This window comes from Paramisgurnus dabryanus, chromosome 23 (genome assembly GCF_030506205.2).
Source record: "Paramisgurnus dabryanus chromosome 23, PD_genome_1.1, whole genome shotgun sequence".
NCBI classification, from domain to species: domain Eukaryota; kingdom Metazoa; phylum Chordata; class Actinopteri; order Cypriniformes; family Cobitidae; genus Paramisgurnus; species Paramisgurnus dabryanus.
This window is the reverse complement of record NC_133359.1, coordinates 15,869,086-15,894,003: the sequence shown is the minus strand read 5'-3', so window position 1 is coordinate 15,894,003 and position 24,918 is coordinate 15,869,086. Positions and strand designations below refer to the sequence as shown.

The window sequence follows — 24,918 nt, the reverse complement described above, 5'->3', positions numbered from 1 at the left end:
GCTTTGTCTTTGTTTCACCATGTGTTGTGTTGTGTTTATGTTTTGACAGCTCCACACGTGCGCGCCTTCCACCTGGTGACCTCATTATCTCCGACTCTTCTCACCGGCGTCCCACACCTGATCCATATTAATTGCCCATCCGGTTTGATTTAAATTCCCCTCGTTTCCTCTGTTCCTTGCAAGTTCGTCTTTGTATGTTCGTGCCCGCTAGCCTGGCTAGTTCTAGTCCTGTCGTGTCGAGTAACTGTGTGTAGTTTTGTCTGGATTATTTACCGTGCTCTCTGCTGCCTTATCCCTTCAGATTCCTCGCCCCGCTGTCAGTCTCTCCCGAGTGGTGTGTTCCCCGCCTAGCCTCCATTTACACTCTGTCTGCGGATTCTCTGAGCGCCGACTACATCTAGCGCTGTCCAGCTGCAGTGCGCTCTGCGCATAATCCTGCTTAAGACTCGGACGCCTGCTGTGCGCTGTCCAGCACTTTTCTCTGCTGAAGACTCAGTCCGCCTCTCTCTCTCTCTCCTGCTGTGCCCCGCCTGGAACTCTCTCTGCCCTGTGTCGGGTTGTTTCGAGTGTGGACGGAGGGTGGATGTCCTACAGCCCTGCTGGGTTTCCCACCGCGAGTGCCTGCCTGTTCCTGACGTCACAGAGTGTTTTGCCTTTCACATTTGCATTTTTCATGAAGACATAGAGTGTTATCTCCTATACATACCTGACATTGTGTTTCTCATTAAAAACCTCTGCATTGGGATTCCTGACTTTTGTGGTTCCTGACACCTGCTGGCAGTAGCCATTAGAGGATGAGTACATGGTGGTCATAAAGGGATGGACATGGTTTGAAACAATGCTCAGGTAGGCTGTGTGGCATTTACACGATGCCCAATTGGCACTAAGGGGCCTAAAGTGTGCCAAGAAAACATCCCCCACACCATTACACCACAACCAGCAGCCTGCACAGTGGTAACAAGGCATGATGGATCCATGTCCTCATTCTGTTTACACCAAATTCTGACTCAACCATCTGAATGTCTCAACAGAAATCAAAACTCATCAGACCAGGCAACATTTTTCCAGTCTTCAACTGTCCAATTTTGGTAAACTTGTGCAAACTGTAGCCTCTTTTTCCTATTTGTAGTGGAGATGAGTGGTACCCTGTGGGGTCTTCTGCGTTTTTGTAGCCCATCCGCCTCAAGGTTGTGCGTGTTGTGGCTTCACAAATGCTTTGCTGCATACCTCGGTTGTAACGAGTGGTTATTTCAGTCAAAGATGCTCTTCTTGAATCAGTCGGCCCATTCTCCTCTGACCTCTAGCATCAACAAAGCATTTTCACCCACAGGACTGCCATATACTGGATGTTTTTCCCTTTTAACACTATTCTTTGTAAACCCTAGAAATGGTTGTGCGTGAAAATCCCAGTAACTGAGCAGATTGTGAAATACTCAGACCGGCCCGTCTGGCACCAACAACCATGCCACGCTTAAAATTGCTTAAATCAGCTTTCTTTTCATATATGAATGAATGAATAAGCAGTTGGAAATATTTGGGATGATGAACAGGTACATAGCCACACATACACACACTTTTAACAGTCACTGAAATATATCATAATACTTTCCTTTGCTTGGAAGATTAATTAAGCAGAATAGAGAACACAAACAAGGAGGACTAGTAGAACAGGAGATAAACACAGAAACTTGGAGGATAACAGGTAAGTATGAGGTGATCGGTATTTTGGGGATTGGGATTGTTTGCGGGTGAGTGAATGGTAAATGGACTGCATTTATTTAGCGCTTTTAACAGACCTATGGCCATCCAAAGTGCTTTACAAGTTGCCTCACATTCACCCATTCACTCACTCATTTATACACCGACGGAGGTGTCAGCCATGCAAGGCGCCATCCAGCTCGTCAGGAGCAGCTGGGGTTAGGTGTCTTGCTCAAGGACACCTCAACACTTGGTCAGGTGGAGCTGGGTCTTGAACCACCAACCTTCCAGTTTGTAGACAACCTACATGAACCACTATGCCTCTGCCGCCAGAGTGAAGGCGCTAAGCCTATCGATTCAATGACATCCATTAAATGCTCTGCATGATTTTTTCACCTGCTTTTCTTGCTACCACTGTTTGCAAAGAGCAAGAAAACTCGGTGTAAAAATTTAATGATATGCATGGCCTTCAAAAAGGAAGTGGGGTGGGTCAAAAATTATGCTCAACAAACCTCAGATCTTAGTTTCCGATTTAGCATCACAGCATTTAAAAAGAGGAATCATACTGTAATTGACTCAGACATCTGCAACTCATCGAAAGCAAAGCCTGAAGATCAACTAAACATCAGAAATCATGAGGACAGCTTACGTTTGTCTGATACTTGGGGTGATGCTGATGGCGACCCTGAAATCTGAAGCTCAGCGTAAGTTTATTTGGGGTGTAGATTTGATTGTTTCTTAATAATTCAAAATCAAGCTACTGCAAACAACATTTATATGTATTATTATACTATGATTTGCACTTAAGTAATATTTAAGATTTTTCAGCATTGGATGGTCTCTTGTGTGAATTACAAGACTGCAGTGACAGATACAAAACTTCTTTATCTTCTCAACAGCTTTTGCAGCTCCAGTCCCTGCGTTCTGCTGTTTCAAATTCATTGGCTTCAAAATTCCAATGAATAAAATAAAAAATGCTGTGAGAACAAGCTCATCTTGCTCAAACAAAGCCGTTGTGTGAGTATTTTACAATTAAATATGTTTTCAAGTAATTATTATTTTATTTAAAGGGGAAAAATCTAAAAAGCTCATGTCAGCGCTATAAACAAAAATTGACTAATATGAACTCTTTTCCCCCTTAGGGTTACAACTGTAAAAGGCAACATGTTTTGTGTGAAACCCGAAGAGACCTGGCTGCAGGAAATAACAAGAGACAAATTTAACTGAAGCATCAGCCATTACAAATGCTAATTTAAATCATACGGTTTCATTGCTTCATGCCTTATATCTGCCCTTTCTTATTAAATACATTTTTGCACTTCTTTGCATTAATTATGAAAAACCACAATGTTAAACCTCATTTGATTTTGCACTCAAACTTTCCTAAAAATATACATAATTTGCAATATGTTCTGCTAAAAATGCCAATAAATAATAAAATCGTATCTCTGAATTTGGGTCATCATTTGAATGAATGCATATTAACATTTGAATAAAAATGTATTAAAAAGACAACAGATTTTGGAAGAAGCAACATCTCACAATAATGTACAATTAGGCAGAAAGCCTACAAGTGACAGACGAGAGATCAACTAGAGATTTAAAACCGTAAACATACAAATGACAATAATAAAAAAAATTTAGAGAGAAAAAAATCAGGTAATCTTGGTTAATCTTGAAAGTTTGTGCATTCGCTTATTGTGTTGCTGTCTGTACACTAAAACATTTCTGCCAGTAACTTACTGTAGATTTTACATTTATATTATTTACTGGCAACAGTTTGTGAACATGAAACATTTTCAGTCTTTATCTTCTATAGTACCAGCTATAGTACCGGCAACCAGCTGTATAATTACAGCAAATTTTATACAGTGTAGCTTATCCATCACATCAGGTGCTAACATTAATCTATAGATCTGAAGCTAGCCATTATATAAAAAGTAACACTTAACTGCTCTCAGATCAGGTTGATAATGGATATTGAGTAACATTTCACCCTTTTTTCACAATACAAATACCAAGAATAAAAAATAACAACATGGGCAGCAGACAGAAATGTTGAAAGGGTGTGCACAACATCTTACAATATAATTATTTCATAATGCATATAAAAGAAAATGACTTTTGTGATTAATGTTGACACCCATGACATTTTGTATAATTTCATCTATGATGGGCCACAAATCAAATCTATGATCAAACGGGTTTAAAATGTATGTAATTTCGTCATAATTTAGCTGTTTGCAATAATGTCTTAAAACAGATTTTCAGTTAATTCCCCAAAAATACACAAACCAGCATCACACAACACTCAAAACTTTCCAGAATCTCTCTCATACACAAACATAGTTTAATAAGCTGCTGTAAATTGTCTTGTCCTGTCAGCTTAAAGGCAGGGTATCTGATTTTGAAAAATGCTACAATAGCTTACTAGCACTGAAATCACGATCCCACAAATCCCATTTAAATCGGCATCCAAACCCACACCTCCTCAAAGAACATGAACACGCACAGACCTGGGCCCGGTTCCCCGATAACGCTCACTCTTAGTGCGCTAAGAAGACTCAAAAAGATATATCTTACCAAAGTTGTTTATGTTCCTAAGTGTGTTCCCCGAAGTGTCCCTCTTAGAAAACTTCTTAACACGCTGATTATAAATTCGACATAACAATGGCGCTGTCCCAAGTGAAGGTGCTGAATTATATGGGATCGATCGTTCAGGGATCGATACAAGAATTGTCAGTATTATGGGTAGACGAACCAGGTATAGCTAATCATCCACCCTCCTTATCCCGTTGTGCCACTTGTTGGCATGGGTTTAACGACTGTTAATGTAATACACTTTTATACTAATGGTTAGGTACTTTACAATCAGAATTGATTGTCAATCAGCTGCAGTTACTTCTGTTTAATGCGGTATTGCTTGCCATTGGTTAATGTTGTCAATAAAAAGCAACCTATCTACAATGAACAGAGAGAGAGAGTGAGAGTTAGATACAGAATATGGTCTGAGAAGGTCCAGCAGCTCCATAATGAGTTGTCTGGGTGACAGATCTGGACTGCAGGCTGGCCATTTCAGTACCCGATCCTTCTTCTACGCAGTCTTGATGTTGTTATTGATGCAGTATGTGGTCTGGCATTGTCAGGTTGGAAAATGCAAGGTCTTCCCTGAAAGAGACGACGTCTGAATGGGAGCATATGTTGCTCTAAAACTTGGATAAACCTTTCAGCATTGATTGTGCATTTCCAGATGTGTAAGCTGCCCATGCCACATGCACTCATGCAACCCCAAACCATCAGAGATGCAGGTTTCTGAAATGAGCGCTAATAAAAACTTGGGATGTCCTTGCCCTTTTTAGTCCTGATGAAATGGCGTCCCAGTTTTCCAAAAAGAACTTCAAATTTTGATTCGTCTGACCACAGAACAGTTTTCCACTTTGCCAAAGTCCATTTTAAATGAGCCTTTGCCCAGAGAAAACGCCTGCGTCATGTTTAGATATGGCTTCTTGTTTGACCTATAGAGTTTTAGCTGGCAACGGCGAATGACACGGTGGATTGTGTTCACCGACAATGTTCAACTCAAACCGTTTAAGGAAACTGGTTGCATTTAACCATTTAAGTTTTAAAACACATACATTTGAGTACTGTGAACTTAAACAAATTTTTGCATACATTGCATGCATATAATGTAGAATCACAATTTGCTTATTATATTCAAAATAGTTGAAAAAGAATATAAAAAACAACAACATGGGACTATTTTACAAAAATGTAAAAATCAATAAAAGAAAAAGTTTCAAAAACTGTATACATTCGTTTAGCTTTTTTATGAGATTTTAAGAGTCCAAACATAATACCTTAGTTCTGCTCTAAATGATATGCTGTTAGGTTTATTATTTGCTCATTGACCTAACAAATATTGTGAAAAAAGCAAACACACCGTCACTACGCCTACGCAGCAACTTAACGGACGGACAGCTCCGTTTTCAACAACTCTCGATCAGTCTGCGCACAAGTTGAGCACACTTTTGATATCTGATAGATAGCATTAGATCAACTTCACATCAGAAATCATGAGGGCAACTTCTGTGTGTCTGATACTTGGGCTGATGCTGATGGCGACCCTGAATTCTGAAGCTCAAAAGGGTAAGTTTCGTTGGGGTGTGGCTTTTTTGTTATTTTGGCTAAATCAAATCCCCAAACAGTTTAATTTAAATTATTTTCGACTCGATAAGAATTAAGTGATGCAAAGTGGTTTAAAGTGCAGTTTTTTTTCTAACAAACTAAAGATAATTCAAATTCGTTGACTGAATTACACTAACATAGCCTGAACATTAGATAAAAATAAAACATAATAATGGATATTTTTTGGAACCGTAACACACAGTCAAAAGTAAAGAATGGACCATTTTTATTAGCCTATTAATAATATTAATCATAAAGCCTAACCAGTAAAATAAACACACTGTAGTGAAAATAAATACTCATTGTAACTATTTTTACATAAACTTTTAAATATTAAAGCGTCCTAAATCATAGTCAATTACAGTTTGGCGGTAAATATAAACAACAATTAGCCTATAATAAAGTTAAGAGGTGCCACACTGCAAGAAAAACAATCCAGAAGTTTATTTCTAAAACAAAACGCAAATCAATGTCTAATTCAGTATACAAGTAGAAACGAAACAAATTCATCTGCAGTGAACAGTACATTAGGTCATTAGTTTATAAAATGGTTTAAAAGGGTTAAATCACGGATTCCTCCAAAGATTTTTAGGTGGCTGAACTTGCCAGGAGTTGCAACGAGCACTTGGGGGCTCTTTGGAAGTTCAAATTTCCTTTGGTTGCTATAAGCCTCCAAAACATCTGTGGAAGTATTGACCTGATAAATACTGTAATGAGAGCCAGGATGGCTCCCTCTGCTGGCCTGCAGAGGCTTCTCTCTCACATATCATCCTTTGGACTCTATTACCCATCATCCCTTGCACTAGCCAGTTCATCATCACACCTGTTTCCTGTTTGATCATTATCTGGACTATTTAAATCACACTCATTGCGAAGTCTTGCTAGCATTGTCTGCATTTCTGAGCGTATCTTTATTATCACTCTGTTCTGTATCCTGCCTTGTTTTGACCTGTGCCTGTTGTGTTTATGATTGTTTGCTGCCTGCCCTGACCTACGCCTTTATTATTGACTAAGTTTTTGGATTATCCTTGTTTGCCTGGATGTGGATATTCTTTAATAAAACCAGCAATTGGATCTAACCGGTTTCACACGCATGACAAATACAAATAATATAACCAGATTAACAATTGTTTTACAAGTCTCTTATGGTAAAGAAACATTTTAAAATGTATAAGAACCTAAATTAATATGTATATTTTGTATATTTATTGTTCAGACAAAAGAGGGCCTTTTACACCTCTAGTCCCTGCGACATGCTGTTTCAACTTCATTGGCTTCCCAATTCCAGTGGATAAAATTAAAAGTGCTGAGAGAACAAGCTCATCTTGCACAAACAAAGGCGTTGTGTGAGTATTTTACAATGATATGTTTTCAAATAAATAATTATTTTTATTTAAAGGAAAAAAAATGTCTAAAAAGCTCATGTCAGTGCTATAAACAAAAATTGACTAATATGGACTCTTTCCCCCCTTAGGGTTACAACTGTTAAAGGCAACATGTTTTGTGTGAAACCCGAAGAGACCTGGCTGCAGAACATAGCAATAGACTAATGTAACTGAAGCTTCAGCCATTACAAACGCAAATTTAAATCATTGTTTCATTGCTTCATACCTTATATCTGTTCTTTCTTACTAAATACATTTAGCATTTCTTTGCTTTAATAGTAGATTATGAAAAAACACTTAAAATGTTGAACCTCCTTTGGTTTTGCACTTAAATTGTCCTAAAAATATGCATATTTCATATGCATACGATCTGCTGAAAATTCCAATAAATATTGCAATTGCATCTCTGAATTTGTGTCATCTTATTCGAATGCATTCATAAAACATGTTTGGCTTTACAATCCACAACAGCAAGAACTGAGTGTTTAAACTTGCATAATATATAAGTGTGTGTATGAAGCATACAGGTAAGCTTGGTTGATCTTAACATTGCTTGAGTTTGTGCATTGGCTTATGTTGCTGTCTGTAGCTCATCCAACACGCCAGCCACCCAAATCTCAATCTAGATCTGATACCTAGGTATGCCCAACAGGCATAAGTCCAAGTCCCAACTGTAATACCAAATAAAACTAAACTGCTGTCGAATCAGGTTGGGAATGGAGGTTGAGTAATATTTCACCTTTTCTTTTACAATAGAAAACACCAAGAATAAAAAAACATGAGCAGACAGAAATGTTGCAACAGTCTGTGTATCATAACAATATCAAAAATGACTTTTGTTATTAATGTTGACACCCATGCCATTTTGTATATCATCATCTATGATAGGGGCACAATTCTTGATGTACAGAGGTTTTAAAAAGGTTTAAAAACATTGAAACATTTTATTGTCATAATTTAGCTGTGTGCAATAATGCCAAAAAACACACAAACCAGCGGCACACAAACACAGAGATTTGTGTGGTTGTAGGCCCATGGATGTTCATAAAAATAGAAAAAGAAAATGTGTACATAATGTAATGTCTGTAAATGTTTCACAGTAATGTCAAAATAATGTGTCTGTAGTGTGGTGTGTAAAGCTATTTTGTGACTATTTACCAAATTAATATGTTTTCAACTAGTTGTGTTATTTAGAGAGAAACAAACTAATCTGAACTAATTTTCCCCTTAGGGTTACAACTGCACACGGCAACTAATTTTGTGTGATGCCCGAACTGAAGAGATAGAGAAAATAAAATAACCTAATGTAACTTAAGCTTCAGCCATTATAAATGGTACAAAAAGGTACAAAAGTTGTCACAGGGGCGGTACCTTTTCAAACAATACACTTTTGTACCTAAAAGATGTGGTATCTGTACCAAAATGGTACATATTAGGACCCTGTTAAAAAGGTACAGTCCCATAAAAAACACAGTCCAGCAAAGATGTACTGAAAGAAAACATGGTAATAATTTGATGAGAAGCTGAAGTTTAGGGTGGGTAGTTTGGGTAGTTTCTGTTGTCATTATGATATAAAAAGAGTAAACGCAGTTGAATGATAATAAATGGCTTCAGCCAAACACTAACCATGAGTGAAAGAAAAGTCGTTGTGTTATCATTAATATTCTCTGTAAAATGGCCAAGAAATCATAAATTCAGCTAGGGTACAGTATGTAAACTTTGAGGCCTGTTTCTTTTGTAAGAGAATGTTCTCAGTGTTTTGGACCACACCAGTTTATATTTATTCTTAAGGCCTAACATATTTATACTAAAAGGAAAAAAGTTTAATTTTAATTTCATGGGGGCTTTATATTACACATTTTAGACGGTAACAGTAGCTCAGTGTAGTTTTTGATTGGCCTTAGCTATGATTTGAACTAATCTTCTTGTGTTGTCTATTTTGCTTGTTATTCAGAAATAAAAGGACTCTGTTCTTGTTGATTCTTTGCCAAGTTTACTGGAAGTTACGTTTGTTCCACGAATGCAGATTGTTTATGTTTTTACTGTCCAATAGAAATTTAATGCAGACACAAAAATCAGGGACATGCAGTAAAGACAGCACATAACATTCAATATCAAGTGTTTCTGGTTGCTATATTGCATTTAAAAAGTTTGTTATTATTGACCATACAAATATATTTTTTATTATAGAACAAGAACACTGCATGAAGCTAATTAATTTGCTTATTATTACATTCACAATAGCTACAAATGAATCTAAGGAAGAATAAAACAGAATATAATATGCTGTTAGGTTTGTTTTTTGCTCATTGACCTTACAAATATTGCGAAAAAAGCAAATAGCGTGAACTCCTACGCAGCAACTTAACGGACGGTCAGCTCCGTTTTCAACAATTCGCCTTGTCGAATGGTCTGCGCAACGTCGCACGAAGTCGAGCAAACTTTGACATCTCATAGATAGCAAATCATCAACTTCACATCAGAAATCATGAGGACAACTTCTGTGTGTCTGATACTTGGGCTGATGCTGATGGCGACTCTGAATTCTGAAGCTTACCGTAAGTTTATTTGATGTGTGGCTTTGCTTCTTCTTTAAATTAAATCACCAAACAATTTAATTTAAATTATTCTCGTTTCGATAAGAATTAAGTGATGTAATCAACATATGTAGACTTTTATTATGGTTTACGAGACATGATGAAATTGCTGTATTTAGCATTCGTGAAAATAAAATTCAGTAGGCCTAACTTTATTTAACCCTCATGTGTTGTTGGGGATGTTTTCATCCACTGCAAGGTTTTTTACTCTTAATTTGGCCATAACTTTCTCTCTGTTTTTTCAAATTGAATGATTTTTGGTGACAAATCTTATATTTACATATATTTTAAGAAAATATAATTTTAAAAATATAATAAAATAATTTTTCAAAAACTCAAGGATATACCGTGGGCAAATTTACTACCCTTTCGTGTTGTTAGTGGATAAAAACATCCACAAAATTCAACGGCTATAAAAATGTATCAGATTAATATTTTTCCCAAAAAAATTGCATAAATCTGTTAATCAACCTCAGTACTGATCAAAACTACCAAATCTTCACAAAAATTCCATGATTTGACCTCTTAGCAAAAGGACAAAACACCAAAATTAAAAAAAGCATGATAAAAAGGTGCCTCTGCAATCAAAAAATGTGGTTATAATGGACTCGAAGGGTCAAAAAGAGCCACTAACAATCAATGAGGGAGAAAAAAAAATAAAAACTGATGCTACACAAAAACTAAAAATGCTTCAAAGCCTATGTTTTTATCAATCTTTGACATGCCCAAGACTGTGAAAAAGGTAAAAAAAATTCAGGTTACAATCACTTTTTATATTGAAAATCGGTCAATGTGTGTGTGTTTTCCCAAAATCAGTGACACCACTTATAAACTTGGCAATTAAAGAGTTAAAATCATGGAATTTTTAGTTTTGATCAGTACTGAGGTTGATTCACAGATTTATGTAAAAAAAATTGAAAAAATATTCATCTGATACATTTTTATAGCTGTTGAATTTAGTGGATCTTTTCATCCACTAACAACACGAAAGATAGTAAATTTGAACAATGCACAAGGGTTAAGACATGTGTAGCTTGACATTTGAGCTTGGGGGTACTGGTCTATCATAGTATCTATACCAGAACAGTGCTGGGGTTTCTTTTACCGCAAACTAAGTATAATAAAAATTATTTTTAAAAGTAATGAAATTATTTTTTCCAGAAAATGTGTTTAATTAATTCCTATTAAAATTTGTTTAAACAATTCCAGTTGGTCATTGTATTTGTCCCGCCTCTCCTCCACCATAATTTGATGGATCAAAAGTGACCTTACAAAACTCCATGTTTGGATAAATACAAATATTATGACCAGATTAACAATTGTTTTACAAAGTAGGCTATCTTATGGTAAAGAAACGTTTAAGAATGAAAATTTTTAAATGTATAAGAATCAAAACTAATATGTATATTTTGTAAATTGATGGCAGCTTATCCTCCAGTCCCTGCGACATGCTGTTTCGACTTCATTGGCTTCCCAATTCCAGTGGATAAAATTAGAAGTGCTGTGAGAACAAGCTCATCTTGCACAAAGAAAGCCATTTTGTGAGTATTTTACGATGATATAAGTTTTCAAATAAATAGTTATTTTTTATTTAAAGGAAAACAAAATGTCTAAAAAGCTCATGTCAGCGCTATAAACATAAACTGAATAATATATGAACTCTTTTCCCCATTAGGGTGACAACTGTAAAATACAACGAGTTTTGTGTGAAACCCGAAGAGACCTGGCTGCAGAAAATAACAATAGACAAATGCTACTGCTAAGTTTCAGCCAGTACAAATGCAAATTTGAATCATAGTTTCATTGCTTCATACCTTATATGTTCTTTCTTACTAAATGCATTTAGCATTTCTTTGCTTTAATAGTAGATTATGACAAAAACACTTAAAATGTTGAACCGCCTTTGATTTTGCACATAAACTGTCCTAAAAAAATATGCATATTTCATATGCATATGATCTGCTGAAAATGTCAATAAATAATAAAATAGCATCTCTGAATTTGTGTCATCTTATTTGAATGCATTCAAGATAACATTGGAATAAATTGATAAACAACAGACTTTGGTATTAGCATAACATCTCATGTTTAATAATGTACAGTTAGGCAGAAAGAATAACAGACGATAAATCAACTGGAGATTTAAAACCGTATACATATACAAATAACATTAAGAAAAATAATCTAGAGAAAAAGAAATCATTTTCAGGATGTTCAGATCTGCGTTTGGTGTACAGTGGTTTAAGTAAAACAAAGTAGGCCTTGTTTTCTTACTGTTTAACTAAAAATCAAATTAAAAGTTTTGAGCATCTGTGTGGATGACAACAATCCACAACAGTAAAGACTGAGTGTTTAATCTTGCATAATATAAGTGTGTGTCTATGAAGCATACAGGTAAGCTTGGTTGATCTTAAAATTGCTTGAGTTTGTGCATTGGCTTATGTTGCTGTCTGTAGCTCCTCCAACACACCAGCCACCCAAATCTCAATCTAGATCTGATATCTAAATGTGATTCCTGCTTTATGCATCAGATCTCAAAGTTAACTGCTCTATTTGGCATTTGATAGACTCAGATCAAACTATATAGAAACAAATAGCACTTCATTTTCATTTACATACATGACCTATGTAAGTTTATTATAACAGGAACAGACTACAGACTGTCTGGTATTCTGAGTAGGTAAGTGTGGCTAAAATAATTACTGAACTTTTACTTAGAGGTTACAATGTGTTACTAAGCCCTGATCTAGGACCAGCCCAACAGGCATAAGTCCAAGTCCCAACCGTTATACGAAATAAAACTAAACTGCTCTCGGATCAGGTTGGGAATGGAGGTTGAGTAACATTTCACCTTTACTTTTACAAAAGAAAACACCAAGAATAAAAAAACATGAGCAGACAGAAATGTTGCAACAGTCTGTGTGCACACAGCTTAAGAACAATGTAATTATATTATAACAATGCATATCAAAAATGACTTTTGTTATTAATGTTGACACCCATGCCATTTTGTATATCATCATCTATGATAGGGGCACAATTCTTGATGTACACAGCCAGCAAACAGATTTAAAAACATTGGAAAATGTTATTGTCATAATTTAGCTGTGTTAAAACAGATTTTCAGTGACTATGATCCCCAAAAAACACACAATCCAGCGCCACACAACACTTAAACACACTCAGAACCTTCCAGAATCTCTCTCATATACACAAATATACAAACAATTTCTCCATTCATGCCTAAACCTTTAAAATCCCCTCCATTTTCAACATTCTCCATCACACCCATATCAACGTACCATGAGACCACATTTAAAACACTGAGGTGTGCATAATTTAAACCTGCGTGTTACAGCACTTAGTATGCTATACTTTAGTAGGTACACTTGTCTGTCCTCTATTGAAAAAAGTAAAAACTCACTTGGATTAAACTCCTCTCATTTGTGAAATGTAATTGCATCGTAATAAAACAAAGTACATAAAATCTATATTACAAAAAGCATTATAGAGGAGCTGTAATATGATGAACAACCAGTAGAGGGCAATACAGACTAGTGTGGTTGTTGGCCCATGGATGCAAGTTCATAAAAATAGAAAAAGGAAATGTTAAGGTAATGTTTTGTCTGTTAATTTTTGACATTAAGGTCAATGTCTGTAGTGTGGTGTGTGTTGACGTGTTTTTTGGGGATCATAGTACATGATTGCATCAAAAGAGATGCAAAAAATGAGTTTCTGGTTTTATTAAAATGAATGCCTAGGAGCGTCTTGGCTTATTTAAAAGATTTTTCCTTTCTTCTTGTTCTTTTCCATTGTCCTGAAAAATAAAGGAAAATACTCTTAAGTGATTACCCAACAGGAATTCACAATTGTAAATTACATTTAAAGCTGCAATCCATTGCTTTTGCCTCTCTATCACCATCTCTGCTTGAAAAATAAATCTACGGGAAAAGCAAAATTCAAAATAGTTCTAATATTTTGTAATTTTATAATCTTTTAAGATAATACTTATTTTTAATTTTATAAATTAGATTACAAATCCAAGATTTATAAGTCAAACTTTCAGACATCTCGACCTATAAGATGTAAAACCATCCAAAGTGCTTCTGTGCATTAGCACGACAAACTATTCAGCACAAAAAGTAATATCTGAGCGAGTGACAATGACTAACAATGTGTCTAAGACAGAGAGAGAGAGAGAGCAGCAGAAGAGCAAATCTTACTTTGATGCATCCAGCTTCTGTTGCTCCAAGATGCGCTGCTGGGTCTCCCAGTTGGCTTTTTCGTCTTCAAACTGGCGTCTCTTCTCTTCTAGTTCTTTATACTGAGCTTCAAGATTCTTCTTCATTTGTTCATGACGCCGCTCCAGCTGAATGAAGAAAGCACTGAATCAGTCCGATAGCAAATATAAAGAAATAAGCAATGCTGCAATTTTATTCCTCATCTAATGATACATTCAACACAAACATAAGCCAATAATTCTGAAACATATGTAAAAGAATTTGTGTTTTAAATGGCAAAGTTTCCATACTTTGTTTTTTTAAAGGGGACATATCATGAAAATTTGTCTTTTTCCATGTTTAAGTGCTATAATTGGGTCCCCAGTGCTTCTATCAACCTAAAAAATGTATAAAAGATCAACCCAGTAACTCATTTATGGTAAACCATTCTCTGCAAGCATGTGAAAAAATAGCTCATTGAAATTTGGCTCCCCTTATGATGTCAGAAGGGGATAATACCACCCCTTAATCTGTACTATCCTACCACGGCACTGACATTTAGTGCAGAGATCAGCTCATTTGCATTTTAAACACCCAAAAACAGAAAATAAATGATCTATATGGTATTTTGAGCTAAAACTTCACATAAATACTCTGGAGACACCAAAGATTTATTTTACATCTTAAAAGTCTTGCGAAATGTCCCCTTTAAAAATCGGATAAATAGTATATACATTGTTTTGCATGGATCCATCAAAGAAATACATCACAGGCCTGCCTGCTCGGCCAGAATCAGTTCAAGGTCGGTCATTTTCGGATGCGGAGCCACATGCGCAGATATAAAAAGTGCCATGCACACCACCACACGAAATGTGGTCTCACGCACATACTCGGAGTTGACAGAATTTTTGCCGCGTGCATCAACACTCTCATGCGGATGCATCGAGTATACAATTTGTGGTATGTTAATACATCTGATGCATTTCATGATTGGCTGTGGTGTCAATTAACATTAAAGGAACAGTATGTAAGAAATTTATATCAATGAATCATAAAATGGCCCGGATATGTCACTAGACATTAAGAATTCATTTTCATTTCAAATACTTATATCACTGACTACAGTGGTCCGGCCAGGATTTTGTCCTTTTAAAAGTGAAGTTGCAGCCCTCAACTGATGTTTATGTTGTTATGTTGTGTATTGGCCACCAGTTGTGTGATTGCAGTACCAGTTTTAGCCACAAGTTTTGTGATTGCAATACCAGTTTTGGCCACAATCCTACATACTGTTCCTTTAAATAAGAACCGAAATACAGCAAACATACAAACCTCTGCCTCAGAGTCCTTCAGTTTCTGCTTCTTCTCTTTGACCTTCATCTCAAAGACCTGCTCCATCTCTGTCTCCATCTTCTTCATCTTCATCACATGTTCTCTTCTTTCTTCCTCCATCTGGGCCAGGGGACTCCTATAAGCATTATCATAATGCAAGAACCGTCAGAGGACACACATATACAACACTGCTTTTGCAGGGTTCAACCTGCATGCTTTTGGTCAGCAGCTCAGCTCGAATCAACACATTTAAGCTCCGAGGTGCTCACATAAAGATTCAAGTTTTGTTCCCAGAAAATGTCTGATCTGGTTGTTTTTTAAGATCATAGTGCTATATTTTGTCCTTATTTCACCTTACTTAAAAACTGTGCATGGTAATAAAACAAATGCAAATAACTTGTTTTCATACTTGGTCAGCTGGCCTTTGTTCTTGGTGGCGTCGACTCCGTTGCAGGTGACGGCTGCAAGTTTCTTGCTGCGGTAGTTTTCGTAGTGAACGTTATTTGTCACATCCTTCAGGTCCTGCATGTGAGTTCTGGAAAGATTGTCACAGGTAAAAAAAATTCACTTAATGCTAACAAACCACTTTCATGGTTTCAGCATTCTGAGACTGGTATGCGTTGCTATTTTTAGGAAAGTTTACAAAATCATACAACACATAGATGCAGTAAACATCAAACTTGGTCGGACTGAATGTGATCTTGTAGTTATAAAGACAAGATTTTGTTTTCAGTGAGGACAGAAATAGTATCCGCTTGCTTTAACACTTTTGTTTCACAGCTTTTTTACATAGCACATCACAAGCGGTTTCTCACCTGATAAGCATATTTCTCAGGACTGTAAAGTCACAGTGCTCACCATTCTCCACTGCAACAAGAAGAGACAGACAACTTTTAGAGCAATAACAACAATATTAAAGTGAACCTAAACTATACTAACATTTAAAAAGAGATAGTTCACCTAAAAATGAAAATAGTGCCATGATTTATTATTAAAGGGTTTTCTGTTTACTATGGGAGTGGATAGTGACTGAGATGGTCACCATCCACTACCATAGTAACCAGAAACCCCAAACCACTTATTTCCAAAATCTGCATTTGGGTTCACTGGGGGTTCAAACGACAAGGGCGAGTAAATCTGATTCATTTTGGGGTGAACTATCACTTTAACTTAGCAAGTAGCTGAACTACATTTTATATTTCTTTGACATTGAAGCTAATGTGTATGCACAGTCTGAATATGCACAGGACTGGGACTATTTTGTTAATCGTAACAATAAATAAAGAGCTCATATGCAAAACCCTCTAAGTGCATCTGAAATGTTAGGTTCAGTGCCTCATTTTTCTACAAATGTCACTTCAGTCATTTCCTTCGTATTCAACAAATTCGACTGTCTTTAACTCAAAAAGTCTCCTGTTACTTTTTGTATAAAGGTAGAGGGCTCAAAAATGCAGTAAATATCCTAATATATTCAGTAAACCTCCTTTAACCAGTAAAAAGCTCTTCCACCTTGAAGTACGTGCACAAAAATGTAAATATCATAATCTAAGTTTTGACAGAGGTGGCGTTTAGCGGCTTTTGCATCTGAGCTCTTCAAACGCTTTGACATGAAAATGCAACGTGTACGGTTATTTCCAAGATGCAGTCAAATACAATTTTAAAATGTATTATGAAAAAGGCAGTGACAAACTACACAATTGCAAGCAAACAGAATGAGACATTGAGGTTGTAGACATAACACACAATTAAACAATTACAATACAATTGACAAATTAAAATCAACAGACATGTCAGGTGGTTGGATGTAAAACACAATGTAGCAATATTGTACTGCAAATGCCGAAAGGTTAATCAATATAAAATAAAATTGTTTGTGCATGTTAGCAGCTCAGATTGCCGTTATGTGATCTTTCACATGATCACACGATCATTATTATGATCAAACACTTGTTGGGAATCTGGGAAAGGACTAGAGTTTTTTGACAAACGGTTAAGGGATGAAACGTTTTTTTTTAATTCTCCGTTAAGTCCAAACTGCAACATTACAGCAGCCATATGATGAGTTCCTTACCTATGAGGAGAACTCATGCTGATTGGCCACCTCATGTGTCAATCTGCTACAACCACCTACCTGTGAGAGAGCAGTTGGAGGGGCGGGACTTAAGGAGCCAAAAGTCTCTCCTGTAGGAACCTGTGATTCATGAGCTACTATGACTAAAATGGGGTTTGAGGGGAGGGTTACGTGACAGTGATGACAAGCAGAACAAAACCAGCCAAATGGAACTGGGGGGTGGAGTCACAGGGCCAAGGGAATCATGGGATATGTAGTTTTTTTAAAGAATGCTTGGTTTTTGATGGGAGCATAATGGTAAACCCATAAAACATACCCTTGACAGGTATGCATGGTGCCTTAAGCCTGGAGTATAGTCTGAATCCCGCGGTTCATAACAAAAATCCCGCATGTGTGAGTACAGTGCGCGCATACTATTCTGTACGTGGAAACGGGACTATACTTCTAACTTTAGGGGTTATTTTTAGTTTAATGTTAGGATATTACTTATTAGATGTTAGGTTGGAAAAATTATCCTTCAGTTGACCCAACATACAGCAGGAGTTCTGAGGCGAAGACACTTATTGACAATGTCAAACTATGAAATCGAAATGTATGTTAAAAATGTTTTAACCCTTGACCCAAGGCACATTTTTAGCCCTCATGTATTTACATTTAAAGTGGGGGTATAACGTGAGTATGGAAGACATGCATTTCTGGATTCGAGGTTGTGTTTAAACATAACGGCAGGGCTGGGCGATACATCGAATATTAACAATAATTTAAAATGGGTTTGTTGTTGCACCTCTATGAATGTTTCCATTATATTTTAACTTGATTGTAAGGTCTTGTTTCCTATAGGGGTGCAAGTTTCGTGACCCTCCTTGACTTGCACAAAATCGGTTGTTTATTATGGTGTATTATAATAATAATAATAATAATAATAATAATAATAATAAGACATTTAAATAAACATTATGTCTCAAAGTCTTGTAAAATATTGGGATATAATCACCCAGCCCTACATAAGGGGTAAATACGAACCTATAAACATGTTAAAAATCAGTTGCTCTATTTTCTATGGGGGCTGCAGCTTATAAGTCTCTCTTAGAGGCTGTCTATACCTGGTATTAAGATATGCGTTTTGGTCGAACGGATCACAAGTGGATGACCTCAAAGATGGGGTGTAAAACGTTTTGAGCTCATCCACTTTCGACCACATTCAGAGGTAGTCAAAAACGCAGTTGACCGGATTGTCCGAACAGCCACAAAACATTGCCTACTCTCCGCTAAAAGATTAATCGTGATTAATCGCATACAAATTAAAAGTTTGTATGTATTTAAGAAACACTTACATGATTTTTAAATATTTTTATTATAAGTATTAATAAAAAAAATACATACTTTTTTCTTAAATGTACATGTATGTGTGTATTTATATATACATATATATTAGTGCTGGGCAAAGATTAATCATGATTAATCGCATACAAAATGAAAGTGATTTTTTGCAAAATATATGTGTGTGTACTGTGTCTAATTATTAGGCATATTTAACCACACACGCATACATATATTCATTTTTCAGATTTTTTAATTTATTTATAAATTTTTTTAAATATATATTTATATATATAAACAATTAAACATTTAGATACAGCACACATCCATATATTATGCCAAAAATCACTTTTATTTTGTATGCAATTAATTGCTATTAATTTTTGCCCAGCACTAACACACATAATAATTACACACACACACAATCCATACACAAACTTTTAATGCGATTAATTGTGATTGTAAGTTCCGTGAGCTTATTTAATCGATTAGGGCTAAAATATCAGAGAAAGTTCGTACATATACATGTTTACTAACAGCACAAGCTGCGGACTCGGACATAATATTAGTGTGCGTCAATTGAAACACATAGTTTCTCCCGCTTGCGATTAAACAAAAGGAGATGGACTCGCACAAACCATCCCCTCGAAGTAATCAGGACAGAAGTGGTCGAAAGTGGACAAAAGAGATGTATTAAAATACCAGATCTGATCGATCAAAAGGCATCTTAATACCAGGTATAAACAGAGTCTCATGTATGTGACTACTTGTATAGCACGGGTTTAACAATCAGCAAAGATTCGGAGCAGCAAAAAGGTGGCAGAGGAAGGGCAAGGGGCCTTAAACAAACAAAAAAGCTTATAAATGAAAAAAATGGCTTTGTTTACCAATAATGCCCTCTGTCAGTCATGAAAAAGAGCAGACAGAAAGAAAAAAAGAGAAAAGAAAATGACACGTAAACAACCAAGGAAAAAAGACACTCGCTCACTCACCCACAACAATTCAAAATGAAAAGGTTTCACAGGGAGGAGTTTCGTAAAGACAGAAAGAAATGTGGGAATAGTATCACCACCAAAACAAGTCATTTGTGGCCTGTGATGAAAGGGGGGTGACAATTTAGTTTCAGATCCAGGAGGGAAACTGTACATTTTCTGCTTCACGCTTTTGCATTCCCTTTAAAATGACACATTCCACGCTTAAACGGGCCATGCTGACGCCGCACGTACCTTCTGCTACGCCCCAGGGGTATTGACGCCCTCTGACCTTCCTGCCATTCACTTCGATCACCACGTTGCTACCGACCACGGCCAGAGGCATCTTTTCCTGTCGGTACGAAACGCAGTTAATTACAAACAGCTCGTATTGACCACACACAGAGGGAATGAGAACAAATGGTCGCATTGAACGGCGGATCATACAACTACATTTGTTCAGTGGCAAATAACATAAAATCAATATAAAAACCTCCAGCTGACCTAGAACTCTGTCGGCAAAGTTAAAGACCTTCATGTTATTAAAAGGTCATGGGTTTGAATCTCAGAGTACACATACTGATAAAGCAGGCTTTGGATAAAATAGCCTGCCAAATCCATTAATGTAAATCTTAAAATGCTTTTATTTTGGAAAATGTTTTTTTTTTAAATCCTGACAATAATTTGAGTACACCAGCACACAGACGGCCTTAAAGGCAGGATACATGATCTCTGAAAGCCAATGTTGACATTTTAATCACCTAAACAAACATGCCCCACCCCAATAGAATCTGGACCTTCTTTTGATAGACTCGCCCCACACAGATGCAACGCAGCCCAGGCAACGATGTCGGTAGTAGACACGTCCCTTACTGCTGATTGACTACAAGTGTGTTTTGAGAGTCGGCCCGACTCCCTTTTCCAAAGTGTTTTTCAAAAATCATGCACCACGCATTTAAAGGTAACAAACATGTAACACATAAAACTGGAATATCGCATTTATGAGCTGTCTTACAATGACAAAAATTATAATGTATTTTTTAGTATGGATTTAAATGTCCAGTGTGTAGATTTTTAGTGGCATCTAGTGGTTAGATTGTGAATTGCATCCAACGGCTCAGTCCACAGCTAATCCCTCCCTTTCAAATGCATAGAGAAGCTACGGTAGCCGCCACAGGACAAACATGTCATCGCCAGAGACAATCTAGTGACAAAACATGCTCTATAGGACAGTTTGTCCGTTTAGGGCTGCTGTAGAAACATGGCGGCACAAAATGGCGACTTCTATGTAAAACAGCTCATTGTAAGGTAATAAAAACAATACAGTTCATTATTTAAGGTCTTTATACTCTACAGATAATACAGTTATGTAAATTTTATTGCATTTCTGTCAAGAGATCCTTGCAAAAATTACATGATGCACCTTTAAAATTAACTCTTTCCCTGCCATTGTTGAGTTATTTCGTCAATTAAGAGAAAGCATTTGAATGAAAAAAAAACATGTCTCTGATAAGTTTTTATGTTAATATGTAATATTGCGATTATCCACTTACTTGATTTATAAAAAAATGAAACAAAAAATGATTTATACATTTAAAGCTCTGTGTATGTTTTGATAACCGTTGACTGAATCTGATCTCTAACAACATTTCTTCACAAAAATGCAATTATTTCAGCTTTTAGCCAAAAAAATATTTTTGAAGAAAAATACCCATATTTAAAAGTTTATAAGCAGAGAAAAAAAATATAGATGGGATGTTTGTGGTTTCCGTTTTGTTTGTTTGTCTATTGTTTGTTTGAAAGCAGAGGGTCTGTTCTTTAGTTTGATATATTTGTATGTTTATATATTTTTTGAAGAAAATTTTCCTGGAAGGCATTTTGTGAAACTTTTGTGAAAACCACAAAATACTGGCGGGGAAGGAGTTAAAAGTGTTAAAAATAAAACTGAGTTAAAACAGTGTAAACAAGTATGGTTTCCTTTACTGCTCTGTATGAAGCTGTTTGATTATGTTTGTACCTTTATCTTTCTTATGAGTTTGCTGTCCTCATCGTCTTCCGTGTCGGGAAATTCATAGATCTTGATTTTGTGCTCCTGAATCTCCTTCATAATCTAATGATGACAGGATGGCAGAGTTTAGAGCAGTGCTTCTCAACCATAGTCCCAGGGTCTACAAAGGGGCCTAAACAAAATCTTAAAATAACTTTAGACTAGACAAAACAAGCATAAAAATAAGTAAAAACAAATACAAATCTGGATTTTTTTGTGAAATTTGGTTATTTTGATCACAAATGTAACCCTGGACCACAAAACCAGTCTCAAGGAGCAAGGCAATAGCCAACAATACATTGTATGGGTCAAAATTATACATTTTCTATACCAAAAATCATTAGGATATTAATTAAAGATAATGTTTCACAAAGATATTTATATATTTAATCTAGACATAAATATATCAAAATTATTTATCATTAGTAATATGTTTTGCTAAGGACAACTTTAAAAAGTGATTTTCTCAATATTTTGATTTTTGCACCCTCAGAATCCAGATTTTCAAATAGTTGCATCTCAGCCTAATATTGCCCTATCCCCACAAACCATACATCAATGGAAATATTATTTATTCAGATGTATAAATCTCAATTTCGACTGGTTTTGTGGGTCACAAATACATAATTTAAGTTTTTCCAAGCTCTAGAATATTTTTTGGGTATAAACTGTGAGTAGCATATATGCGTTTATTCAAAACTTGTTGTGAACAATGGGGGACTTTGAAGTCAAAAAGGTTAAAATCCACTGCTTTAGAAGAACAACTAACCACCATTGCTGAAATATCACAAACACACCTGTTTCTTAAACAGCTGGCACTCTTCCGGTGTGAGTGTGTCGGCTTTGGCAATGAGGGGAATGACGTTGACTTTGTCATGCAGGCGCTTCATGAATTCAATATCAAGAGGCTTCAGTCTGCAAAGAGCATCTCTGTGTTAAATCCACTTATTCATGCATCAAAGTTAATGGGTAATTTCCAGAAAAATTTTATTAGTGTTAATATAAAAGTAATATAAATGAACTACTATATATTTCACCTCTTAAAATCCTTTCTTGACTATATAGTGCAGTGCAATACAGTAATATTTACATACGATCAGACATTTCATTTTTGTCTATGAAATGTACATTTTTGTCAGATGCACAAATAGTACAACCTAAAAAAAAAGTTGAATAAAACATAACTGCAAAGCTTATGTACAAACCCCAGCTGCATCCCATTAAGTGATGCAACTAAAGCCAAACAACTCAAACAGCCGAAGCAGCGATGAATAAACAGAGCTGACCGTCAGCACAGAGCCACTACACATCACAGAACGGTTTCTCATCGTTTCCCCCAAAGCTGTAAAATTATGTCACTTTCATTTGAAAATCTAGACAAAGCCACTGTTCTTTACACTGAACTGGGTTTGTGCGTGTATGCGTGTGTGGCCGAGGCCAGCTGAAGAACTGTTTATACATTTCAGGAATGTCAAGACTCGAGATGCAACACAAAGGTCACCGAGATATGGATGTTGCTCCATAGTGGCTTTTTAAAAAGAGGACACAAAAAATTGTGCTGGCCTACGGGGTCGACCTCTTCTAAAAGTAAATGATAAAACTTTGGGCATTTCTTTGCTAAAAATATGCCAATGGTTTGGATGAGAAGCTTTGTAAATACGTATGCAGAGCTTTTGAGGGTTTTCATTGGTTTCTGATTGCATTTCAAGTCAGTCAACGCCTATTATACGTCAATTTAGTGGGCATTATGTAATGTTTCTGAATCTGGGTGTGGGTAGTATGCATCTCCATCTGTGCTTCTACACTCTCCCCCTCTCTCTCACACACACTAATGAATTTAAATCAATGCAAAGGCATGCATTCTGTAAACATTTTTCCATGTTCGTAGTATTGTACTAAATTCCATCATCTTCCCACGGCTGACACTGCAGTGCAAAATTTGCAAATCAGGACGCGTGTGTGTGGCTTCTATTTTAAGCCGGTTAATTCATGCCAGGCTTTGTGTGTAGGGTGCGCAGTACACACCCGTGGCCAGAGGGGGCGATGAAGTACAAGCAGCAGTGCACCCGGTTGTCAGGCATCTGCCTCCTGTTTACCCGCGACTCTGCGTTTAGGAAGTCTTCAAACTTACTGTCAATGTAGTTGATGACGGGCTGCCAACTAAAAGAAAGGGATAAGAAGAGATGGTTAGATGGAAGAAAAATGTATTTAATAACAAACAGCATGTGAAAAGATTTGAACTGGCTAATATAATGCTGACTTTTAATTTCCCCCAAATTCCTATATTCTTACCAGTTGCTGTTGTCCACTGCATCCCCAAAACCTGGTGTATCAACAATAGTGAGTGTGAGCTGTACGCCCCCTTCCTTTACCAGGACTTTGGACTGTTCCACCTGAAAGCAGGACCAACAATTTGTCACGTTTTACTGTAAGACAGCAACCTGGCCTGTGCTTATCATCAAGTACAATTTTACTTTTATGTTAACTATCACTTGAAGGGACACTCCACTTTTTTGGAAAATATGCTCATTTTCCAGCTCCCCTAGAGTTAAACATTTGATTTTTACCGTTTTGGAATCCATTCAGCTGATCTCTGCGTCTGGTGCTATCACATTTAGCATAGCTTAGCATAATCCATTGAATCTGATTAGACCATTAGCATTGTGCTCAATATTTTTTCTATTTAAAACTTGACTCTTCGGTAGTTACATCGTGTACTAAGACCGACAGAAAATTAAAAGTTGAAATTTTTCTAGGCAGATATGGCCAGGAACTATACTCTCATTCTGGCGTAATAGTCAAGGACTTTAATGCTGTAACATGGCTGCAGCAGGCGCAATGATATCACGCAGTGCGCGAATATAGTCCCCAGCTATTGAATGTTACCAAGGGGACTATTTTCGGGCTTTTAAGTTTAAAATAGAAAAACTATCAAAACTTTGTCATTTTTGAGCGTGATGCTAATGCTCTAATCAGATTCAATGGATTATGCTAAGCTATGCTAAAATTGGCACCGCCAGACCCGGAGATCAGCTGAATGGATTGCAAAACGGTAAAAATCAAATGTTTAACTCTAGGGGAGCTGGAAAATGAGC

General features: G+C 36.4%; 1 protein-coding gene and 1 long non-coding RNA gene across 4 annotated transcripts in view; one reads left to right on the top strand and one right to left on the bottom strand.

Annotated features, from left to right (window-relative positions):
- The first annotated feature begins 9,623 nt into the window (after window positions 1-9,623).
- LOC135781238 (uncharacterized) lies at window positions 9,624-11,865 on the top strand. Its single transcript, XR_010545121.2, has 3 exons — window positions 9,624-9,826; window positions 11,292-11,406; window positions 11,541-11,865. It is a non-coding gene; the product is annotated as an uncharacterized lncRNA (long non-coding RNA).
- The window catches only part of septin15 (septin 15), a 38,800-nt gene continuing 25,422 nt past the window's right edge, over window positions 11,541-24,918 (bottom strand). For all 3 annotated transcript variants that reach the window (XM_065291596.2, XM_065291597.2, XM_065291598.2), the window contains exons 4-13: window positions 24,116-24,216; window positions 23,849-23,983; window positions 22,621-22,738; window positions 21,794-21,886; window positions 20,032-20,128; window positions 16,230-16,281; window positions 15,824-15,949; window positions 15,415-15,550; window positions 14,089-14,234; window positions 11,541-13,682 (exon numbers count right to left, since the gene is read on the bottom strand). In XM_065291596.2, the coding sequence (XP_065147668.1) occupies window positions 13,643-13,682; window positions 14,089-14,234; window positions 15,415-15,550; window positions 15,824-15,949; window positions 16,230-16,281; window positions 20,032-20,128; window positions 21,794-21,886; window positions 22,621-22,738; window positions 23,849-23,983; window positions 24,116-24,216 (1,044 nt within the window). In that variant the 3' untranslated portion in view covers window positions 11,541-13,642. The remainder of the gene's footprint in view (window positions 13,683-14,088; window positions 14,235-15,414; window positions 15,551-15,823; window positions 15,950-16,229; window positions 16,282-20,031; window positions 20,129-21,793; window positions 21,887-22,620; window positions 22,739-23,848; window positions 23,984-24,115; window positions 24,217-24,918) is intronic.